The following is a 25,258-nucleotide window of genomic DNA, read 5'->3' as shown; positions in this document are numbered from 1 at the left end:
GGTTGCTGTCTGTTAATGCAAAAGACAATTAGCCACACCTGGGGACCAATGGTGAGGGATGGGGGGAAGGCAGGAGCAAAGCGGGCAGCAGTATGAGTTGCTGGCATTTAGGGTAATAGTTTTGAAGTACTTTAAAAAAGATTTATCTATTTTTATTTTATGTGGTATGCCTGTGTTCACTTACATGCATGTATGTGTACCGTGTTCATGCATGGTGCCCCCAAAGCCAGAAAGAGAGTGCTGGATGCCCTGGGACCACTATTACAGAGGTCTGGGAGCTGCCACATAGGTAATGGGAACTGAACTGAGATTCTTTGTAAGAGCACGGAGGTCTCTTAACTGCCAAACTGCCTCCGTGCCCTGGAGTGCTTTTTCTATTAATATTATTTTAATTTTTTAGAATATGTGATTGCAGGGTTCTGCAGGGTTCTGCAATCTCTATTCTGCTGAGTGCAAATTGTGGTCCTTAAACAACTTAGAGCAAACTGAGATTTTTTTTGTCCTCAAAATATTGGGTGAATTGGGGTGCTAATATAGAGAACAGTGACTACAGATGCCAATTATGTGCCGTATACTTCAAGAAGATAAGGGGGTTTGTTTCAAAGGTTGATAAATGTTTTGAATGTTCCAGGGGATACATGTGTGTAACCCAATTTAAACATCGGACATTTCATGGCACCACACTACAATTTTATTTGTGTATCAGTTAAATTGCTTCCATGACCCAAAACACCATTATGACAAAAATATAGAATAATACAAACTGGAAAAAAATACCAAGCTATTAGGCTGTTAGAGTTAGTGGACTTTTAAATATATCAGCAGCCATGCGCCGCGGTATGGTTGTCTGTGCGTCGCTGAAACTATTTTTGGTTCTTGTAATTAATTTTTTATTTTAAAACTATTCCTAGTGACAATTATGACCAGCACAACTTTAAAAATCAAAGAGGGCTGCTACAAGTTGTTTGATGTTTTTTTTTAAAAAGGGGGAATCCCAGCTGGCTAAAAGAGGCCATTTCCAGGGCTCTAACTTAGCATCCCTCTCAAGCCAAAGCAGAAGAGTGCCTCAGCATCCTCCGAAGAATTAGCTTAAATCCCTTTCAACTGCTTCTATTTATTAGCCACCTGCTGTGTCTCTTTAAATGCCACGCTCTCCACAGGGTTATAGCTGCTGGTTCCAGGGAAGAGAGAACATAGCTAGAGCATATGTGTGCCTGTATGTAACACGTGCCTCGGTTACTCATTGAAACGGCTTATCCTAGTGATGATGTTTCCTTGACCCCTGATCATACTGATCGAGAGCAGGGTGTGCACCTGCTGCCATTTGCAGCTTTTCTGCATCCTGCACACTCCATAGCCAAGTTCAAAGCGTTTTCTGCAGGACCTTCTTTGTCTCTTCCTCCATAAGAAACTTCTAAAATTCAACAAATAGAACATTTGTCTCAGCATAACAAAAGTAGCAAGCCTCCAAAACCAATACCATCCTTCATTCTGGGCACTGTATGATGTGCATTTAAGGGCAGTATTTTGTCACAAGTTTTTGTTGGACTAGAATGAACTGGTTTCCCATTATACATTATGCATTTATTTAGAAACGGTCTCTACTCCCTGCTGACCTTGAACTAATTTTTTTCCTCTATCTCTTGCTTGCTAGAATTACGTTAGTTACAGACTGGACCTTTGCCCTCTTAAAAGCTAGGCAAGATCTCAACTAACATCCGCAGCTCACAACTTCCTTTCTGTTACCTTCATATTGTAACTGAGTCATAGGATAGAAAACATGTGTCCTCTGGTTAAAACCCAGTTGGTGTCTGTTCTGAGTCAACAATGGTTATGTTCACTGGCTAATGCTTTTAGTTTCGTGTTTTGGAGTCAGTGGTAGGGGCTCTTTAGCATCTATTGGTTGGTGGTGCCATGCTTACAAACATTTTGACAGTTTCCACACAATATGCAACAGACAAGGGGCATACGATGGGCTAGAGAGACGGCTCAGCAGTCAAGAGCACTAGGTGTTCTGGAGGATCAATTCCCAGCATGCACATGGCAGCTCGCAACTGTCGGTGGCTCCAGTTCCAAAGGATCAGACATTCTCTTCGGCATCCTCACTGAAAAACGACCCCAGAAACATAAAATATTTTTAACTGGAACATGCTGGATGGTTTTGATCATCTTTCCTTACAAGACTAGCAGCTGACTTAAAGTACTGACGTTACACCATAAACATAATTAAGTATTTAATTTTTGCCTCAGTAATTATCACAGACATTATTTAACTATCTTAACCTGTAGTGATGTTTCTTTATCCATTAAATGCGGCTTCTAACCCTGCCTTGTTGGTTATGAAAGAGGAAGCTCTGAGATGTACATAGTGTGCTGCCTCCATAGAAGACTTGGGCTTTTTTGGACTTAGAATTGTGCTGCATACCCGCTGTTCTTCCAAACGTTATTGCCCCTCTCTCTCACTGGGATGTGTGTGTGTGTGTGTGTGTGTCAGGGATAGTTCCTATGATGCTGTTCGTCAAATTGGTACCATACTTATTTAGTTTTCTGGCTAGGTATTCTTTGAATTAACGTGTGATTGCATAACTCCTGCTACGGAACTACTGAAGTTCCCACGGGATTGTATCTGAATTTGCAGACGTACTCTATTGGTTAACGATATTTGGATACTTAACTAGGACCGGTGCAATTTCGAAAGGTAATAATATCCCACCCACGGTATTTATTACGTTGTGTTTCTCAAGAAACAAACAAACAAACAAAAATCTCTGTTAATTTTTCTGGCTATAGTTGCTAGATAGCTGATGTATTACAGATTGAATTTAAGGCCTACTTGTATTGGTTTCTTTTCTTGTTGCTATAATAAAATTTCTCTACAGAAGCAACTCAAGTGAAAGGGATTCGTTTCAACACACAAGTCAAACAAACATCCCTGTGCCAGGGAGGTCAAAAAGGCAGGCGCCTGAAACAGCTGGTCACATCACATCTATAGTCAGAAGCAGAGACCGCTGAATGCTAGCTCTCGGCTCATTTTATCCATTTTATGTATAATCCAGGATCCCAGGATCCCTGCCCAGGATGGGGCGCAAATGGCGGGGAAGATGACTCTTACTACAGACATCAAATCAGCTAATCAAAATAATTCCTCACAGGTGTGCCCAGAGGCTGAGTTAATCCACACAGTTGTGCCCGGAAGCTGTTTCTAAGGTGATTCAGGTCCTGTCAAATTGACAGTTAATACTAACCATCCGAAAGCCATACAGGACCTGACAATTTGGGCTTTTATTATTTTAGCAAAAAGAGATGATAAGGTGTCATTGCCATCTCTCTCAAGCAACCTTAGATTTCAAATAGCCTTTAGCAGATTATAACCAGTGAGTGCTTTAACAGTCCCTCATATAGATGGTCCAACATGAAGGGCTTGCTCTCTTTCGAGCTTGGCACAATCAGAAAGTATTCTTGCCATCCAAGGGGGCCTCTGTGGATTAGAGGTGAAAAGGCTTCCACAGGGAAAGTCCAGGAATCCAGAGCCATCTTAATTTCAAATGTCAATTGTTACCCTGCCCCTTAAACTACCAAGGCCCTTTTTTATTTATAGAATGTGAAATTGTTTTGTGCCACTAGGTTCTGTCATCAGCAAAACTCATCTCTCCTGACATCCCGTTTACTGTTCTTTAGTTCTCTCACACATTAGGTTTAAGATGATTTCAGTATCCTGATGTCTTTCTGTGAGCCATCATTACTTAGTCATGTATTTCATAGCATGTGTATATATATATTATATGTATATATAATATATATATATACATATATAATGTATGTACACACACACACACATATATATATATATATATATATACAGTGTTTTAATAAAGCCAAGATTTAAAATAAATTATTTTACATGTGTGGCCATTTTCCTTGTATGCATGCCTGTGCAAGCAGCACCTGTGTGCAGTGCCCACAGAGGCAAGAATAGAGTGTCAGGTCCTCTGGAACTGGAGTTATAACCATTATGGGCAGCCATGGGTGCTGGGAACCAGACTTAGGTCCTCTGGAAGAATAGTAGATACTCTTGACCACTGAGCCATCTCTCCAGCCACAAGCTAAGATTTTCTTTTGAAATTTTTGTTTTGATGAGTGAGTGTGTATGTATGTATGTATGTATGTATGTGTGTGTGTGTGTGTACACAGGAGTCTATGGAAGCCAGAAGAATTTATCAAGTGCCCTTGAGCTGGAAATATGGGTGGTTATGAACCCAATGTGTATGCTAGGAACCAAACTTGGGTTTTCTGGAAGAACAGTGTGTGTCCTTAACCACTTAGTCATGACTTGTGATGAAAGAAAGCGTGACAGCCAGAGCTGTCAACTGTAGTTTAGTTATGTGACCTTTGGACTTGCTTGAACTAAGTGACTTAGTCAGCTTCAGAGTGCAGCCCGTTTGCAGTATTTCTAAGACAGTGAAGAGAAGATGGGCAAGTAATGACTCAAATGTGTTGGTGCTTTGATTTTGCTTTTATCATAAATTTTTAATTCTTATTTTATATGTGACAATGAGTTATTTACATGTGTCTGAACATGTAAAGTGAAAGATGCAAACTGCACCACCTATTGCTAATGCCAGGCAGAATGGCAGGGGCTGTGAGTACAGGGCAGAAGGCATTGCCTCAAACCTCAGGCACTCCTTCCTTCTTCCCTCACATCTGCCTTACAAGATGGCTACATAGGCTGAGTCTAGTACAGTGCTGTGGTTAAAGGAGGATTAGTGATGGGTCAGAGGAGGCTTCCCTGGGAAGGAAAACCAGAACTCAGACTTGAAGCTGAGTGTATACTTCTCAAGCAGAGTAAGGAAAGAGTCTCCCAAAGAGAACAGTGGAAATGAGAAGTGAGAAAATGCACAGTACCATGGCACGAGCAGAGGGGTTTTCCCTAGAAATATACTGTGGTCTTATGTGTTACGTGTTGTACTACAATATACAGTATTTCAGTTTCATTTGTGGGAAGCATATGAAACATTTTGAGCCAGCAAATGGTATAAATGTATAGCTAGAAATATTTACTAAATCGATGCTCTCTGTTTTATGTCCACCTGCTTCCATATAGTCATACACTAAAAACTGACTTCCATATCCAAAAAAACCAATTATCTCACTGTTGTCACCACACTGATGCTAGGCACTTGTATATTTACGATCCTTGTTGAAAGGTATGAAAACTGCCACCCAAAGCTTTATGTTTTAACAGCTTACAAGGAGTAAGGTATAAAGTCCATCACATCTGACAGCCTCGTTTCTCTAACTATTATACAAAGAAGCCAAGGAATGTTTATAGTTTTGTGCACTGTCCAACACCCTAAGTCCTTGAACACATTTGGCATGAGGATGTCATAAACATTTGTTCCAAAACAAAATTATCACATAGTAATGGTCCTTCGTGTTTAGTGTATGGCAGTTGACAAGGACACTAAGAAACAACTGGTTGATGTGTTTTACAGTGCACATTACACAGTCTCTCTGGAGCGTGATTTAAGCTAAGCATAACATTTGGGACCCCCTGGTGCTGGCTCTCTCATCCTTAATTCTGAAAGATAATAGCACGGTCTGTACTGACATCCTTTTTTTCTACCTCCAACCCCATTTGTAGCAGGAAATGTGGTAAGAATTCCTGCCTCTGAGTTTGAAGGAGAGTTGGACTTACCAATGTTTCCTGTGTAGGTAACCTATGAACTTCCAGGACTGTAGGCTCAGCCCTAACCTGTTTAAGGCTCCATAAAAATCTGCCTTTCCAATCTCTCCAGACCATGGGTAGTGCACACTTCCTGTCTGTGAGCCAGCTACTGCCAATGAAGCTGTATTTGTCTTCGTTGTTGATAGTTTTCAGTCTTTATAATCTGTTTTATTTCCTGCCTCTGACCTTGTTTGGCTCCAGTTTTCCAAAACACAAACATAAATGAATTATATATATATATATATATAAAATAATGTAGCCTGACCATGTTTTAAACAAATCTAATTCAAGAACAGGACAAACTGGGAGTTATAATATTGTTAGAAACAATGCAATTTGCCATCAACTTATTATATCTTAAATTAGGTCTTCCAGAGGTCTTGACTATGCAAGTTACTGTATATCACTACTGTAGCCCTGTCAAAGGGGTTTCCATACATGGGCTGCTGGGCTCTCAAGGAATCATAAACACACCCAAGAAGCACAACTTCTAGAGGTGGTCCAGGGGTGGAAAGAAGATGGGCTTTGTGCTTAAGGGTTTTGCTAACCATACATGTCTATCCACAATGGGGAACTTTTTATAAACTGAGTGTTTTATTAAGTAGTGCATTACAGCGGATAGTGCCTTAATTTATAAAGAGATTTCCGCTTGTATTTCATTTGATTCACAGAGCAAAACATCCCCCGCATTACAGAGAAAACTGAAACAGGCAACTAAATGACGCTTGTACCACATGACATGATTTATAAATACAAGCCAGTGTTCACTGTCTTTTTAAAGTGTGTGTGTGTGTGTGTGTGTGTGTGTGTGTGTGTGTGTGTAATATAGTGTAGTCAAAAGCCCAAAGTGTGTGCACATATTTTATTTATTCTCCTGAAGGCACACAATTGTTAATGCAGCCAAAAATGTATTGACAACATCACCTCCCCAGTCCCCAGAGAGCAGACACGGATGGCATTGTCAGATCGCTGTCTAGAGATCTCCAGTAGTACCCTTGGCTTATGCAGTGCCATGTTTGGAGTTATGATGGGCTGTCTGCGTCTATTGCAGAGAGTGCATTTCACATAGGATGTATCCAGGTCCAGGCTGAACATCCACAACACGGAATTGTTCCACCTCCCCGTTCAGGTGCTTTTTCCATACAGAAATTCTCCAGCCTTCCTTGGGATATTAAGCCTAAGAATACAATAAATATATATTGATCTGTCTGACTTTAAAATACCTGCCCAAATACGGAGGCGTTTATGGATTTCATGACCTACATAGTCATTACAGCTACTTTTTCTTTCAGGTTTTGTGATGAAGGAACCTGTACAGATAAAGCCAATATTTTATATGCCTGGGCAAGAAATGCTCCCCCTACTCGGCTCCCTAAAGGTAAGTTTGAAGTGACTTGAAGGCGTGCATCAGCTTTTCAAAGTCCGTTCTAAAAAAGCTGTTGCCAATGTTCCGTATTGCAGCTTCTCATTAAAAGTGCCAGCGTCAACTACTTTGTACAGAAAGGTAGTTGGCTCCTTTTTCTCATCCCTTTGGTAAGTAGTTTGACCTAGAAACAGTTGGGATGGCCTTAGAAAATAATCAAGTCTACCTCAAGCCACCTTTGGCCTGAGGCACTTCAGCTCTCGACAGCAGGAACATTTCACGAGCCAAGAGAGCCCTAGAAATTAAATAAATTGCTGTTTCAGCATCAATATTTTTTTTAAAGTCCTAGGACCTAGGTATTTAATGTAATGCCAAGCCTAGCTGCCTTTCTGACTCTGCCTGAAAACCATTGCTAGCTTCCAATGTCTGAGAGAACTGCCAAGACCCTCTCTTATTGCCTAAATGCTTCAGAATATTCAGGAAAGTGCATGATTCTGTTGCAGAATGCATGTGCTGTGCTCCAAAGATGGCTTAAGGATTCACAAAACTCAGTCTACCTTCCCTAGCTCACGCCCCTCCACTAATTGAACTCCACTTTGCATTGCTTCAGATCAGCCTGAGAACTGCCTCTGCAGGTTGCCATGTACCCACCAACAGGCCTAAGCATCACAGGAGGTCTGTCATAGATGTGTTATTTTGAGAACAGATGCCTTTTCTCAGCCTGTGAATAGAATGTCTGTATGTCTTAAGCACATCGTTAACAAACTCCATATAAACAGTAAGGCCATTCACAGACACCTGGACTTTGTGATCTAGTTGGGAACTCTTTTCCACTTTGTCACTTTTGAAGGCTCTGTTGTATGGGAAGGAAAATAGTCACTCTAAGATATTCCTAAGATTTTATCTTCTATAATCAGTTAGAAAATATAAACTTTTATGAATATTTATTAAACAAAATTAGAATCTTTTTGTATGTTTGTTAAATAGCCAACGGGGACATTTTTCCACTGTTCCTTTCAAAATGAGTGATCTGTTTGGCTAAAAGACCAGGAACCATTCTGGTTTATGTTGGGAACTATGACTAGATTCTCTCTGAGTTCTGGTTAAACATTCTGGCCAATGGGGTTTCTTTCATCTTCTATATGCTGATTTTATATGGCATTAAGTCATTTTATTTTCTGTGTATTTCATGACCAGCAGCCCCAAATTACCACTGTAACTCATTTAAGCATCATTTTCTATAGTGACAGTTTGCCTTGCTTTATAACTATTTAGGTGTTGGATTCAGAGTTGGAGGAGAAACGGGAAGCAAATACTTCGTCCTTCAAGTTCACTATGGGGATATTAGTGCTTTTCGAGGTAAGCTTGGAAATGTTAGAACTGAGGGAAATGCTCACTACTTTTTTTTTTTTTTTACTTAAATTAGATGTGCAATTATCTGTGTAATAAAATGAAAAATTACCCATAGACTCTGCCCAATAGGGACAGATGTCTTTAGTTGCTTTCATTTTCGACTACTGGAGGAATGGCTTTATTTTTAAAAGTTATTTCACAATGCAAATTTCCATCCCATTGTTTTGTTTTGTTTTGTTTGCTGACTTCCAATGTGTTGTCTTACCTACTTGCTTGTGTGCCTATCAGAAGAGTCACTCCTACTGATCACTACCATGAGAAAGCATAGAAGTGACCTGCTGACTTATTTACTGTGAGCAAGCCACTGACAAAGAGACTGTAGGTTCCCAGGGGGCCTCAAACTGTACAGCAACGGCTGTGTTTCATATATAATCCACACCTGCCACTGCCTGCATTCCTCCATTGTTCATTGCACCAGGGCACAGGTCGGAGCCACTGGTTAACGTGCTAAACACTCCTACACAAGTTGCTCTACCTGTGGTCTCTAGAGAAAATACCTTATGTCTGTATGGATGTGACACCTGTCAATAATAAATCTGATGGCCTTTAGTTTAGACAGGAAATAGGAGGTGGGACATCTGGGAGGCAGAAAGGATTCTGGGATAGTACCAGGAGGGAGATTTGCCCTGGAAGATGTGATGAGTCAGACAAATGGTACCTGAGCACAGGTCACCAGTCATGTGGCAGAATGTAGATTAAAATGAGTTATTTTAAGTTATGATCTAGTCAGAGAAGAGCCTAATTATATGACCAATATATTTTGAGTCTGAGTCTTATTTCCAGGAGCATGGGGCTGAGATGAAGAACCAGATCTGACTTCTGGAGTGTTCAGTGTACATTTCATTTAATTGCTCCTTCTCCTCTTATAGAACCATCAACATGATGAATGGGCCCAGTTTCCAAGGCAACCAAAGTTGGTGCTTCTTATTTGCTCTGTGACATGTAGCCAGTTCCACCTATGTTTCGGATTCATGCTCTTGGTTCCATGAAATTATAAGTAGGGACAGAGGTCCATTGGCCTTATTGGTTATTTTCCTGTCCCGTGCTGACATATACTTCCTCCAGAATCCTATAATATGATCTGTCTCATAATGGACCTGACACATTTCCTTCTTCAGCACATTTTATTTCTATCCAGTAAAAAGTCCTAGAAGTCTGTCTGTCTTTCTGTACCTATTACTACACTTTAGGTCAGCGGTTCTCAACCATCTTAAGACTTCAACTCTTTAATACAGTTCTTCATGTTATAATGACCCCAACAATAACATTATTTTTGTGGCTACTTTGTGACTGTAATTTTGCTACTGTTATGAATTATCATGTAAATATCTGATACACAGGATATCTGATATCTGTGACCCCAGTGAAAGGTCATTCAATGTCCACCCACACAAGGGGTCATGGCCCACAGGTTGAGAACCACTGTTATAGATCATGTGGTGACAAGACTCTACAGATTCACAGCCCTCAGAACTGGGTCACTATAGTGTCTTTCTCTACTAAATTACATTGAAAGAAATAATTTTACGCAACTGAAAATTTTTAATTAGATACATCATCGGGTAAGCAAGAGCCGACAGACCAGTGTATGAACCTAACTTACAAATAAAATCTGTGTTTCTATTAAAAAACTAACTCTAGTTATAACAAAATAGCCTTTCATCTCTGCACCAGCACTTAATTCTAAACTGCCAGCCTTGGAGATTGCTGAGACAAGGTTTTACCCGAAAGCAAAGGAATAAAATAATGTTTGTGTTTGAGGAACAGAGCCAGGAACCATTTACTCTGGAAGGCTGCGTTTGCCATCAGTCAGACCTGCAGAGTCTGATGCTGCCTGTGAAACTGAGGGGATTCTTGTTGTGGGAACGGCAAGCCGGTTGTCCCTGAGTCCCATACCCAAACCTGCTTAGCACAGCCACGTACATGCACACCAGAGTCTCTGTCCCTCTGTGAGACACTGAATGTTACTGTCAACATCATTCCTTATAGATTTTTCTAGAACCCCTGACAGAGGCTGCCTGCATTCCTCAAAGAAAATAGATAATAGGCACTGCTGTTAGCTAAACACAACACTTTAATAATTGAATTTCTTACTGATGAGTTCATTTTTATAATTCATGTTTAATAGTAGGGTAATAAGGTACTGATACTTTAATATATAAGCATATAATTATTCGGACTGTATGAGACAGATGAGAAATTTTATGGAGTAACTTTTCTCTTTTCTAGAATAGTTTTTCCAAAAGAAGCTATATAAAAGGTAGAGAGACTGTGAGAGTTAATATTCACAGAGCTTGCTATAACAAAAAATAGTATATCATTTACTCCAAGAGAAAAGTGTAAAGAATAATTCTCACAATTCACTCAGTACCATTAGATATTATCTTGTCCCTTAAGTATAAGATGGTATAGAACATTAAGTAAGCACAAGAGAGAATATCAAATCTCATTGAAATAATGAAATAGATGCTTTACATTTATTGAATTGGGGATGGAGAAAAATTGAATTATGAAACTCAAGACTATCAGGCTTTGGTAAGCCCAGTGGAGTTTAGGGGGCTTTATAGACTAATATACTGTTTTGAAAAGCAGATTTTCCATTTCATAGAAATATATCATTTAATAGTAGAAGTTTTCTAAAAGATGAGACATTTTTAAAATGAGCTCCAGGTTCAAGTTATGTACCATTAAAACTGTTAATATGAAAAAACTGACAATTAGCAAAGCAAAAGTAAATAATATCATTTAAACAGACTGTATAGACTTTGTCTGGTTGTGGGTTTAGGAGAAGTGTAAGGAACAAAGGAACAAAAGGAGATTTGATGAAGAAGAAAAGGTTGTGGCATCTTTTTGGAGAAAATGATAATCGCTGTCTTTACAATACGTTTTTCATTCCAAAAAAGAGAATCAGCGTGTGACTCCTGGGGACGTGCCCCTGGATGCTCTGTGCTCCCACGATATCAGCTGTCAGCAGGTTCCCTTCAATGTGGAGGGGCTCAGGCCCACATGAATTTCCCAAGGCGTCATTTATGTTGAAATAAGTTCTGTGCAGGATCTTTTACTTCTCTCCATAAACAATCAGAAGAGGGGAAAACAACATCCTCTGTTTGTGAAAACTCATTAAGTATGGGTGTTGTGTCTGTGTCACTGCATACAAGTACGTGAGCGTATAAAATGTCCGTACGTGGATACCAATAAAGTCAGTGAAGATTTTTAACTTTGTGACTTAAATACTAGGGATGATATTTTATATATTTAATTTGTGTGAATTCTCCTGTATCACTCATTTCCTACTGAAATGTAGAAAGATATTTGGCTTAAGTAAGCATTTTTTTCATTTACAGAATTGACTTCTTTAAAAAAAAAAAAAAAAAAAAAAAAAAAAAAAAAAACCTTCCTCAATGTAAAGTACCTCCTTAAACCTGTGGGACCCTGGACACTCAGAGAGCATAACCGAAAGCCAGAAAGTCTGGGACCCTGATCTCTAGCAGCAGGAAAAAAGACAGGTTGTGAGCTCTGTGGAATTATACGCAATGCTTGTGTGCTTTGTAAATTACACCAAATGTGAAGCTGTAAAAGCTTCATCTAAAAACAGCTGGCTTTATTAAATGCCACTCAGAGGCAGGCCTTTGCTGACGCAGGATGGGCCGCCCTTCCTGCCAGCCAGCGTTTACTCTAGCACTAGTGCAAACACAGAAGTGTGTGCTCAGGAAGCTGCAGACTTCTCGGATGAGAGCACTGACTCCATGTTAGCTGTGTTCATTACGGGCCCGTAGAAACAAAGAAATACTGCTAGCCAGAGTCTTTGGCTATCACTGTCCACAAGAGAAAAGGGACATTTGCTATTTTTCAAGGGTAGTAGAGTCTAGACACAGCATGTACTACACTACCCACCAGTGCTGTAAGGGATGTTCCAGTTTTCTGTTCCCTGGGCAGCTATGATTATTTACAGTTCAGCTGTTAAAACAAAAAAACAAACAAACAAAAAACCTGCCCTTAAAGAAATGAGAATCATAGGAACAGTGATTCCATTTGTCCTCCCCTATGTGACAGTTAATATTATCAGCTTGCCAGGATAGAATTATCTCAGAGACATGCCTCCAGGCATGCCTTCTAGGATCTCTAGATTATGTTAATTGAGGTGGGAACACCCACACTAACTGTGCAGGCACCATTCTATTCTGTGGGATTGGGTTCTAGACTGGATGAAGACGAGAAAGCCAAGCAAAAACATTCACCCTGCTCTCTCTTGTTCCTGCCTGAAGACACTGTGACCAGCTGGCTTGCCGTCCTGCTCCTGTGATTTCCCCATAAGGGACAGTCCCTTTGAACTGTGAGCCCAAATAAGATTTCTTCCTTAAACGTCATTTTTTTTTTTTGTCATAGCAACAGAGTAGCTAGTGTATTCCATAAAGCATTTGTTTTCATCTTTATTTTTCCAACCAAGTCTTGTTCTGAAAAGAAAATTCTCCTGAGATTATTCTCAGGATTTTTTTTTTTTCTGCCAGTTTTTAGCCCAGGGGAATCTTGCTAAAACTGCCTTCTCATTGCTGGGGTTCCCTGGCATTAGTTACTAGGGTCCAACAGTATGCTGCTTCTCAGGTTGGAAGCATCTTAGATTCACCATCTGAAGACACAAAGGTGTGAGAATGACAGTCAGAATCTCTTTTCAGATATCAAACCTCATTTTCTACTTTAGCAAAGTTTCTGAGACGCCAGCCTCATCGCTTGTTTTTAAGCTCTTAGGCTATAACAGAGCAGCCCCACAGACACTTGTACCTAGCTAGACACATACGCATTGTCAGCTACTGTTCTGAGACCTGTACTAGTTATACAACGTATCCTGTTTCCACACCTTTGTCACAGCTCTCAAAAACACACCTGGATTCCCATATTTTAACGTGGTCTTGAGAGTATAGGTAAAGATTTATTTTCCTGAGAGTGATCCGATGCCTATATTCTAAATTAAATGAGCTAAACCTAGAAATCTTTTTAACTCCTTTTAATGTGAATGCTAAAAAAGGTTTCTAAATTTCTAATTTATATGAGTAAATTCAGATCATAAAATTTTCCTGAGAGCCCTTCAGAAATGGTCATTTATTTGTTTTATTTTTTTTTTTCTTTTATTGATCCTTTGTGAATTTCACATCATGTGCCTGGGTGTCACACATCTCTCTGTCCCTTCATATTGGCCCTCTACCCTTGCCACCTCCCCACCAAAGAAAATAAATAAATAAAAAATACCTTTAAAAAAAAATCTCACTCTGGAAGCCGCAGTGTATCATGATGTGATCACTTTAAAACAGCAACATTCTGAGAAAACTCAGGTGGTTTTCAGCCCATTAAATACTATAAAACATTTTAGATAGGGGCCACAGACACAGCTCAGCATTTAGGAGCCTGTGCTGGCCCAGCAGCATCATCAGTCAGCTTACAGTTGCCGGAACTCTAAATCCAGCAACATCTTCTGACCTCTACAGGCACCTGTTTCATGTGCACAGACCCACAGAGAGAAACATGCACATAAATGTAATTAAAATAATAAAATTAAGTGAAAAAAATTGGCTAGATGTCATCACAGAATATCTGATGTGTTTTATGAAGTTAAATTAGATATGGCATGTCATATACCTACTGTAAATGTCAACATGAAGCCTATTGACCAACGGTTAACTCAAAATCTTACCCCCTCCATGCTTTTCTTCATGATACCAAACAGTAACTTTTTTGATGATAGTACATAGGCTTTTGCCATGTAACTGGGCATATGGATGGCATCTACTTGCTTTCCTGTATTCTCTGTAGCTTCCTTTGTTATCAAAGTACAACTTAGATGCTTCATTTCCAATAATGCATTCCATGCAGGCAAAGATTAAGTAAAAGAAAACTCTGTCCTCGTGTAATTTCCTGTAAAATACAAGTACATGCAAATAAAAGAGTAGCCCGAATAATTGAAGCAGGTAAACAAGGGGACTGTAAAACGAGGATGATCATGCCTACTCTATTATTATTTTAGTATAACCCGTCTCTCTCTGGGTGGATGCATATGATTGCAACTGCCTATGGAGGCCAGCAGAGGGCATCAGGTCCCCTGGATCTGAAGTTCCAGTCGAGGTACCCAGTATGCTGAGAACCAAGCTAGGGTACCCTGCAAGAGCAACGTATGTTGTTACCCACTGAGCCATTCCTCTGGCCCCCAGTCACATGGACTTTTAGGTTTTTAACCCATAAGACTGGTCTCCTACAGCAACCCTTCTCCCATATTCGAATTTTGTGCTTTAGATTTGGTCGCTTGGCACCTACGGTTCATTTCATTTAGCTTCTCTGTGAATGTAGAGTTAACTGAGGTAGAACCTTCTCGAGGAGCTGTCTGTATAAAATTATGGCAACATGAATGTCAGGACTTGGTAGCCTTCAGACTGGACTTCTCCACGCTCCCCAGTTTTATTCCACCATGCCAACGATTCATCTAGGCGTGGCTTCTCTTGCTCTTAGTTTTAGACAATGGATATCCCCAAGCATAGTCAGTAGGCCCACAAATGCATATACATCCAAGAGGAAGCTGCTTTGCCACACTGAAGGAACAGTGCAAGCACCCAGGGATGATTGGAGTGGAGCTTAGCATGACGTGAAACAGGATTTGAAAGGAATTCTAATTCCCCTAGTTCAAGCAATCTCCAGCTCTTGTGAGGCTGTGGCCACAGGGGTATTGGGAAGAAGCTTTGAAATTGTGAGCCCAGTGGGGAAAAAATCCCTTGCTAATGCATTTTTCAACAAGATAGTGCAGAGATCAGTGGCAGGGCAGCCGCACTTAAAATGATTGCATTCCAGCTTAGAGCAGACTCTCTCCCCTTGAATGTGTGAGTGCTCCCAGCTCTCTGATGCCTAAGTGCCTGGTTGGTGGGAAATTGGATCAAAGATTGCTCTCCATTGCTTCCTCTGCTGCCTCCTCTTGCTCTCTCCAAGCACTTTCACCCATGTATCCTTCTACTTGTTCCTCTGCAAAGCGGATGCTGCTATGGAGCCTAGTATTTAAACTGGGTCACTCTAAACCATTTTGGATTCATTTGCTGATTCAAAAAATCTCCTTTGGCATAGGGTAAAATCACTCAGCGTATGAGTGCAATCTCTGGAACCCACATGGTGGAAGGAGAAAAGTAACTCCTGTAAACAGTCCTTTTAAGGCCACAGATACATTGAACCAGCACATATACGCATGCTCTCACACACGCACGCACATCCAGGCGTGGGAGAAGAGAAAGAAAGAAAATCTATTACAGGACAGTTTAAAGGAAAGAAAAATTCTGTCATGCAGGCATGCGAAATTCTTGTCTTTGTTAGATTGTTCAAGTTCTTCTGCAGTGAATAATGTTCAGAAATACTTGGGGATGGCTATCTAGATACGTTACTTTGAATCATGGAGTCTTTAAACCTTAAGAGATTCTAACAAATTATCTAACAAATCACGTTTTTTACAATTTATAATCTACAGTGTATTAACAAACCTCATTTCCTTCTCCAGGCTTAGTATTTTTATGCTACATTTTTATGACATGGTTGTTGTTTTAACAAGAACACTACTATGTCTCATTAAAAGAATTAGAATGAACTAAAAGATCCTAATAGATTCACCTCTGACGTGCATCATGAAGCTCAAAAACAATCTACTCTGAGGACTATTTACATAAGACTCCAGGACTGAAAAATAAATTTCTGCCCCATAATAGACCTACTAGATTATATACACAGAGTCAGGTGTAGGCTGTGCTCTTCTGACATTGTCTCCTATGTTACAAGAACCAACAGGCAATACTTTGATTGTTAAATAGGCAGCCCTTGAACTTTTTGTTTGTTTTGTTTTGCTTTTTGGAGACAGGGTTTCTCTGTGTAGTTCTGGCTGTCCTGAAACTCGCTCTATAAACCAACCTGGCCTGGATCTCACAGAGATCCACCTGCCTCTACATTCTGAGTTCTGGAATTCCTTTAGTAAAATATTGGGTGGTAGATCTTTCTGTCTGCTGAGATCTGCTTCAATTTCTTTCTTCAGAGACTTGAAGTTCTTGTCATATAGATCTTTCACTTGCTTGGTTAGATTCACACCATGGTATTTTATAGTACTTGTGACTATTAGTGAAGGGGTGTCATTTCCCTAATTTCATTCTCAGCCTGTTTATCTTTTGCGTAGAGGGAGGCTACCGATTTGAGTTGATTTTATAACCAGCCACTGTGCTGAAGTTTCTTATCTGGTTTAGGAGTTCTCTGGTGGAAGTTTGGGGGCCACTTAAGTATGCTATCATATCATCTGCAAATAATGAAATTTTGACTTCTTCCTTTCCTGTTTGTATCCCTTTGACTTCTTTTTGTTGTCTAATTGCTCTAGCTAGGACTTCTGGTACTATATTGACTAGGTCGGGAGAGAGTGGGCAGCCTTGTCTAGTGCCTGATCTTAGTGGGTTTACTTCAGGTTTCTCTCTATTTAGTTTGATGTTGGCTACTGGCTTTCTGTCTATTGCTTTTACTATGTTTAAGGATGGGCCTTGAATTCCTGATCTTTTCAAGACTTTTACCATGAAGAGGTGTTGAATTTTGTCAAATGCTTTCTCAGCATCTAGTGAGATGATCATGTGGGTTTTTTCCCTTTGAGTTTGTTTATATAGTGGATTACATTGATGGATTTCCGAATATTGAACCATCCCTACATTCCTGGGATAAAGTTTACTTGATCATGATGGTTAATTGTTTTGATGTGTTCTTGGATTCGATTTGCGAGAATTTTATTGAGGTTTTTTGCGAGAATTTTATTGAAGGTTTTTTTGTTTGTTTGTTTTTTGTTTTTTGCATCACTATTCATAACAGAGATTGGTCTGAAGTTCTTTTTCTTTGTTGGGTCTTTGTGAGGTTTAGGTATGAGCGTGATTGTAGCTTTATAGAACAAATTGGGTAGTGTTTCTTCTGTTTATATTTTGTGGAATAGTTTGAAGAGAATTGGTATTAGGTCTTCCTTGAAGGTCTGATAGAATTCTGCACTAAAACCATCTGGTCCTGGGCTTTTTTTGGTGGGGAGACTTTTAATGACTGCTGCTATTCTTTAGGGGTTACAGGACTGTTTAGATGGTTTATCTGCTCCTGATTTAACTTTGGTACCTGGTATCTGTCTAGAAAATTGTCCATTTTGTCCAGATTTTTCAGTTTTGTTGAGTATAGGCTTTTGTAGTAGGATCTGATGATTTTTTGAATTTTCTCAGTTTTTGTTGTTATTTCTCTCATTTCAGTTCTGATTTTATTAATTTGGATACTGTCTCTGTGCCCTCTGGTTAGTCTGGCTAAGGGTTTATCGATCTTAGTGATTTTCTCAAAGAACCAGCTCTTGGTTTTGTTGATATTTTGCATAGATCTTTCGGTTTCAACTTGGTTGATTTCAGCCCTGAGTTTGATTATTTCCTTCTGTATACTCCTCTTGGGTGTATTTGCTTCTTTTTGTTCTAGAGCTTTCAGGTGTGCTGTCAAATTGCAAGTGTATGCTCTCTCCAGTTTCTTTTTGTAGGCACTTAGAGCTATGAGTTTTCCTCTTAGCACTGCTTTCATGGAGTCCCACAAGTTTTGGTATGATGTGTCCTCATTTTTATTAAATTCTAAAAAGTCTTTAATTTCTTTCTTTATTTCTTCTTTGACCAAGTCATCATTGAGTAGAGCATTTTTCAGTTTCCATGTGTATGTGGGCTTTCCATTGTTTTTGTCATTATTAAAGACCAGCCTTAGTCCATGGTGATCTGATAGGATGCAAGAGATTATGTTAATCTTTTTGTATCTGTTGAGGCCTGTTTTGTGACCAATTATATGATTTGGAGAAGGTACCATGAGGTGCTGAGAAAAAGGTATATTCTTTTGTTTTAGGATGAAATGTTCTATAGATATATGTTAAATCTATTTGGTTCATAACTTCTGTTAATTTCATTGTGTCTCTGTTTAGTTTCTGTTTCCATGATCTGTCCATTGCTGAGTGTTGAAATTTCCCACTATTATTGTGTGAGGTGCAATGTGTGCTTTGAGCTTTAGTAAAGTTTCTTTTATGTATGTGGGTGCCCTTGCATTTGGAGCATAGATGTTCAGAATTGAGAGTTCATCTTGGTAGATTTTTCCTTAGATATGTATGAAGTGTCCTTCCTTATCTTTTTTGATTACTTTTGGTTGAAAGTCAATTTTATTTGGTATTCGAATGGCTACTCCAGCTTGTTTCTTGGGACCATTTGTTTGGAAGATGGTTTTCCATCCTTTACTCTGAGGTAGTGTCTGTCTTTGTCACTGAGGTGTGTTTCCTTTATTCAGCAAAATTCTGGGTCCTGTTTATCTATCCAGTTTGATAGTCTACATCTTTTTATTGGAGAATTGAGTCCATTGTTGTTAATCGATATTAAGGAAAAATGATTGTTGCTTCCTGTTATTTTTGTTATTAGAGGTGGAATTATGTTTGTGTAGCTATCTTCTTTTGGGGTTGTTGGAATATTACTTCCTTGCTTTTTTTTAGGTTGTAGTTTCCCTCCTTGTGTTAGAGTTTTCCATCAATTATCCTTTGAAGTGCTGGATTTGTGGGAAGATATTGTGTAAATTTGGTTTTGTTATGGAATACCTTGGTTTCTCCATATATAGTGATTGAGAGTTTTGTTTGGTATAGTAGTCTGGGCTGGCATTTGTGTTCTCTAAGAATCTGTATGATAACTGTTCAGGATCTTCTGGCTTTTATAGTCTCTGGTGAGAAGTCTGGTGAATTCTTATAGGTCTGCCTTTATATGTTACTTGTTCTTTTTCCCTTACTGCTTTTAGTATTTTTTTTTGTTTTGTATATTTGATGTTTTGATTATTATGTGATGGGAGGAATTTCTTTTCTTGTCTAGTCTCTTTGGAGGTCTGTAGGCTTCTTATATGTTCATGGACATCTCTCTTTTTTTTTTTAGGTTAGAAAAGTTTTTCTCTATAATTCTTTTGAAGATATTTACCAGCCCTGTAAGTTGTGCATCTTCACTCTCATCTATACCTATTACCCATAGGTTTAGTCTTCTCATTGTATCCTGGATTTCCTGGATGTTTGGGGTTAGGAGATTTTTGCATTTTGCATTTTTCTTTGACAGTTGTATCAGTTCTTTCCATGGTATCTTCTGCACCTGAGATTCTCTCTTCTATCTCTTGTATTCTGTTGGTGATGCTTGCATATATGACTCCTGATCTCTTTCCTAGGTTTCTATCTTCAGGTTAGTCTTCCTTTGAGATTTCTTTATTGTTTCTACTTCCATTTTTAGATCCTGGATGGTTTTGTTTAATTCTTTCACCTGTTTGTTTGTGTTTTCTTGCAGTTCTTTAAGGGATTTTTGTGTTTCCTCTTTAAGGGCTGCTACCTGTTTACCTGTGTTTTCCTGTACTTCTTTAAGGGAGTTATTTATGTCCTTCTTAACGTCCTCTATCATCATCATGAGAAGTGATTTTAATTCTGAATCCTGCTTTTCTGGTGTGATGGGGTGTCCATGGCTTCTTTTGGTGGAAGAACTGGATTCTGAGGATGCCAAGTAACTTTGCTTTCTGTTGCTTATGTTCTTGTGCTTACCTTTCGCCATCTGGTTAGCTCTAGTCCTACCTGCACTTACTGTCTCTGACTGGAGCCTTTCTTTCCAGTTATCTTGCTTGTGTCAGAACTCCTCAGAGTCCAGATGTTTCTGTGATCCTGTGATCCTGAGCTTTTGGTGGATGAACTCCTAGGACTCAGGCTGTCTCTAGGATCCTGAAATCCTGCTGCTCTGAGTGCAGTGGTTCCTCTCGGATGCCCAGAATATGGCATCTTTGTGGGAGCAGACCAACTAGGTGTTCACTGCCCTGAGTGGAGTGGCTCCTCTAGAATGGCTCTCAGGATATGTTGTCTTCAAAGGAGCAGACCAGATGTGTGTCTGTGTCAGCCAAAAGGACCAAGGGAGGGATGAAAGGGGAGTGGTATTCTGGAAGGGCAGGGTTTGGGTGGCTGATGGATCCTGAGTGCCCCAGGCTCCCAGTTGTAGCTCTGGTGTGAAGCATAGTGGGAGGGTTTCTTACCCATTGCTCTGAGTGCAGTGGCTCCTCTATGATGTCTCAGGATATGGTGTCTTCATGGAAGCAGACCAGCTAGGTATTTACCCCAGCCACAAAAAAAAAAAAAAAAAAAAAAAAAAAAAAAAGTTATTTTATATGTTATATTATTCTAATATCCCCATTTTCATGACATCAAAGATTTTGCTGTGATTAAAGAGCAAATGCAGTTCCAACATATATCTTTATTGCTTCCATAGATATAACAAAAACATCAGTAAATATTTTAGCAGGAACTACACATTGCCCATTGAGAGCCACAGGTAAGTTGTGAGAATGTTTAGAAAGACCTAAGAAAAAAATTCGAGAGGCTCAACTGTTTCTATGGAATTGACAATAAGGCATGTGGTAGAGTTTATTTCTTTTTATATTTTTGCGACTGAAACCTACAGTAAACATATTCACACAAGTGCATACATATATTTCCCACAGAGCTCACACATTATCAGCACACCATCAGACCCAGGAAAATGACATTTTAACAGGTCTTCCAAGTGATTTTCATGCAAATGAAACTTGGACTGCAGGAGCTCAGATATTACTATTAAGAATTGAAGTCAGTTCTCTTTTTTTCCCTGTACTACAGGTATATCAGGGTAATCTCCTGGGTTGGGGACATGAACAGAATAATTTTCATTTACCAAAATATGTTTAATTAATCTCAAGTCTCTTAAGAAAAGGGGAAGTTTGAAAGAAGAAAATGCATTTAATTCCTGTCTGGTTCTTCCTTCGCTTACTTCCACTTAAAAGTTTTAAAGAAAATTTATTTTTATTCTCAACATTTACCCAAACTTTGGATTTTAGAAAACTATGAGAAGAACCACTCTCAGCACCCGTGTGACTTTTTGGGGACCCCCTTCCCTGGTTTTCATCCACGTGTAGGGGTACAGATATCCTGCTTCAAGCCTAATCAAGTCAAACAGTTTGAAGAGTTATTTATCTGTACTTTATGTGTGTCTACATGTATGTGTGCTCACCAAGTGCATGTCTGATGAGCCCCGAGGAGGGCATTGGTTCCCTTAAAGCTAGAGTTACAGGCTGATGTGAGTCCTCCACTGGGGTGCTGGGAACTGAACGTGGGTCCTGTGAAAGAGCACTCAGCCACTGAACCATCATCTCTCCAGCCCAAAGGCAAGCCTTTTTGGAAAGACCCAAATAGCTGATAACCCTTCATTTTCATAACATTTTTAGATTTCTAAGTGATATAAATGATTGGCAGACTAGACAGGGAAGGAAAGAGGAAGTCGATCCCAGGAGAGCAGTTGGCAGTCCAGGAGATAGTGATCTACCTGCCGGAGGCCTCTGGGCCTTCAGAGATGGGAGGAGACTATTTTGTCACAGCGAAAATTCACTTATCTTCAGAAAAGGAAGTAGTTAAACCAGTAGGTTTTGCGCCCTGTGTACCCATACATTTTTGAAATCAGAGCCTGGGAATGGGTAATAGGGTAAGGACAGGGAGCAGGCAGAATGTCCAAGCCCAGCCCTTCCACCTCACAGAAATGAAAATCAATGTTCAGAAAGGTTATGTTTTGCCCAAGGTATTATAGCTGCCAGTTCATGCTATCGAAATTGGGAGAATTGAATTTGTGTTGTATTTCTCTTCTGCATGTGTGCCAAAGTTCATGCCCTGCCTATGTAAGGCAAGTGTGTAACAGGCAGTGTTTAGAACAGCCCTTTAAGCTGTAATTAGCTAGACCAGAACTCAGGAACAACATGGAATAGGAGTAAAGATCAGGGGAGTTTACCTCACCTTATGTGTGCCTTTTCTTTTTGATTATGAGGCAGTCATTTCCCTTATCCTTAGGGTCATTTCCACATCAGGTTGTTTGATAATCTGACTGTTTTCAGAAGCCTCGTGATCAAATGTTTTTCTTCTGTGGCCTTCGCTGAACACAAGCAGTTTCATATGAATCAAATGAATGACTTTAGACTATTCAGTGCTTCTGGAAATGATTTTTTAAAAAACTAAGATGCTTAGTATCCCTCAGCTTTTTTCTTCTCCGTGTCAGTTCCGTGATGTAGTAGCTCCTGCATTTCGCCTTTGTTAATCCTCTTCATGATGAAAGGCTCATCTCTCTCAGTCCACTGGAGACCAGTTTACTCTTAAAACTTTGTTCTGGCCATTAAACCCAGAAATCATGCTTCCACTCATTTAACTATGTAAAAACCTGCCATACCACTTATTCTCTCAAAGATTGCATTTGGAATGCAAGACATGAATTTTATGAAGAAGTGCTTTGGCACAGAGCACTTACAGTGTTTAACTTAAGTGACCTTTTCCTTAGGGATAGGAGAACCTTTCTTAATGTGCTTTAGTTTTACAAGCTTTATGTGTACTTTTGTGTGTTTTTCAGAATGCCTGTGCTTTACCTTCCCTTTGTTGTTTTCTTTGATATTTATAATTATTAATTCCATCTTTCTTCAGGCACGTTGCCCTTAGCCATACGTTGCCTTCATTTATTTTGTGTAGCACAGCGTACACATGCGGGCAGAGAACATCTTACAGATGTTGATTCTCTCCTTCTACCATGGATGTTCCAGGAATTGAACTCAGGCCATTAGGCTTGGTGGCAGGTCCCCTTATCTACTGAGACCTCTCACTAGCTCCAGACTGCCTTTTTCAAGGTAGTCACAACTTGGAAATAATACCTGTCACCTAATTGATTCCATTTAAGTTGTTAGAAAATGGCGTTTTGTTCTTAACTGTTCCTAGTAGTTAGGCAAGCCACCAGGGAGAGAATAAAGTTACTTGTCAATTGACTCATGTAAAATTAGAGGATATGGTTCATTTTCAAGAGAGCCAACTGACGGGCTTTACAGTGACGACTGTGCTGCTTTCCTCACAGAGCACGCATGAATCCTGAGAGCTTCGGAGTCATGCGGTGTTTCCTTGCCTGCTTTCTAAGCTTTCTCTGAAGAGAAGGTAGTCGTTAAGGGAGACGCACAGGGTCCGCTCACTTAGTTCCCGTTTACTCCTAATCCCTCTGTGCTACCAGCTAATAAGTCCGTTTCTCTCTTGAAAGGAAGAGTGCCGCTAAGTCAGGATGACTGTAAAACACATGAGGACGGTAAACAAACAGCAGTATCAATAAATATTTACAGGATGAAGTCTTTAAGGAAAGTAAGCCCAGTCCTTCCTCTTCCGGTCTTGTTTCTTAGAGCTGGACCATCCTTTTCCTCTTTGCCCAACCGAAAGCTTTTCAGTCTGCATCTGTCCTTGCAGATTTCCCATCTTCGGAAGCTTGCGGGAGTTTTTCTTCTAAAGTCCACTATGAATATGGGGAGAGCACAGTGAGAGGGAGCCTTGTGAGAAAGGAGGCTCTTGTGTCCGTCCCTTGTAACTTTGCTCATCTTCATTTTTAAAATGCCTCCAAGAATTTTGTGTTGTTATATTATGGCCTTTGAAAATATAAAACTTCCTGTTTTAAAAACAGCGTGGGATGAATTTCTGGCATGTTCTCCTCCTTTTCTTTATCTTTCCTAGCCATGGAAATTAAACAAAAGTAAAAGACCACATTGTTGTACAAAATAGTTAAGAAGTATAAAGGTGGGAAGGTAAACCTTCTTATATACTACTAAGGACACCCATAAGATGAATCAAAAATTGAAAAAAGAGCATTGGGAATGTACTTTCAGTTCTACATTTCAAACTGTATGTAAAAGGATCTCTTTGATGTCACTTTTGGTTCTATGACATTTTTTTTTTTTCTTTTTCCATTGGCCTGTTTCCTAGCCTTTGCCTGATACTTCCTGTTTTCTGTGGAGAAGATAAATCATGATTTGTAAAGTTCCAAAATAAATTCATAAAACCATTGAAAACATGAGTATATGACACATAAGTTGAAAGCACTAGAGAAGTAAAGGGTGCCAGGGCTTGGGAGAGGGAGGGCCTGAGAGGAAACAGAAAAACGTTTACAACCAAGTATCATATTTAATGCTGCCAAACAAAACCCACAGAAGCCAGAGACCAAGGTGATTGGGATTATGTCTGGAATGAGCCACAGGACAACTTCTTCGGTGCACACAAACGTTTAAATGTGGGATTTGTACGAAACAGAAATTTGAAATCTAATGCCTCTGGAAGGAGATAAAAACAGAGCCTTTTTCTTTCTTGATTCAAGTGCTGGCCATGTCTCTCTCTCTCTCTCTCTCTCTCTCTCTCTCTCTCTCTCTCTCTCTCTCTCTCTCTGTGTGTGTGTGTGTGTGTGTGTGTGTGTGTGTGTGTGAAACTCCTGATTATGTACCATCTGATTTATGCATTTATTGGTAGATCATAGTTAATAGGACTTTAAAAAATAAAACAAGAGTTTTAAAATTCCATGACATTTTAAAATCTATCTAGCATTGGTAGGCTGTCTTTTCATTTTACTTCTGTGGATGAATAAAGTGGATTGTAAATCTGAGAGGAAAAATAGTGTAAACTGATATTTTTGCTGCGGATTCATTTCTTGTTTACAGTCCTAGATGCTGGAAACATGGAAAGACTGACAGCAGTTGTCCCCACACACTGACACCGCCATTTTCAGAGTAGGGTACTGAGCCTGCCCACCTTCTATTTCATCTCATTTTTTTTTCTATTTCATCTCTTGTGGGAACCCACAAGCCATCATTTCTAAAAGTTGTCTTCTTGAAGATTGGATAAATGCATT

At 39.6% G+C, this 25,258-nt stretch overlaps 1 protein-coding gene across 11 annotated transcripts in view; it reads left to right on the top strand.

Annotated features, from left to right (window-relative positions):
• Positions 1-25,258, top strand: part of Pam (peptidylglycine alpha-amidating monooxygenase) — a 281,891-nt gene that overhangs the window by 170,013 nt on the left and 86,620 nt on the right. For all 11 annotated transcript variants that reach the window (XM_034521200.2, XM_034521206.2, XM_034521205.2 and 8 more), the window contains exons 6-7: positions 7,018-7,103; positions 8,364-8,447. In XM_034521200.2, coding sequence (XP_034377091.1) covers positions 7,018-7,103; positions 8,364-8,447 — 170 coding nt within the window. The remainder of the gene's footprint in view (positions 1-7,017; positions 7,104-8,363; positions 8,448-25,258) is intronic.

The sequence above is a fragment of the Arvicanthis niloticus genome, chromosome 17 (assembly GCF_011762505.2).
Source record: "Arvicanthis niloticus isolate mArvNil1 chromosome 17, mArvNil1.pat.X, whole genome shotgun sequence".
Taxonomy (NCBI): Eukaryota; Metazoa; Chordata; class Mammalia; order Rodentia; family Muridae; genus Arvicanthis; species Arvicanthis niloticus.
The sequence above is the reverse complement of the archived record's forward strand: the minus strand, read 5'-3'. Positions and strand labels throughout refer to the sequence as shown.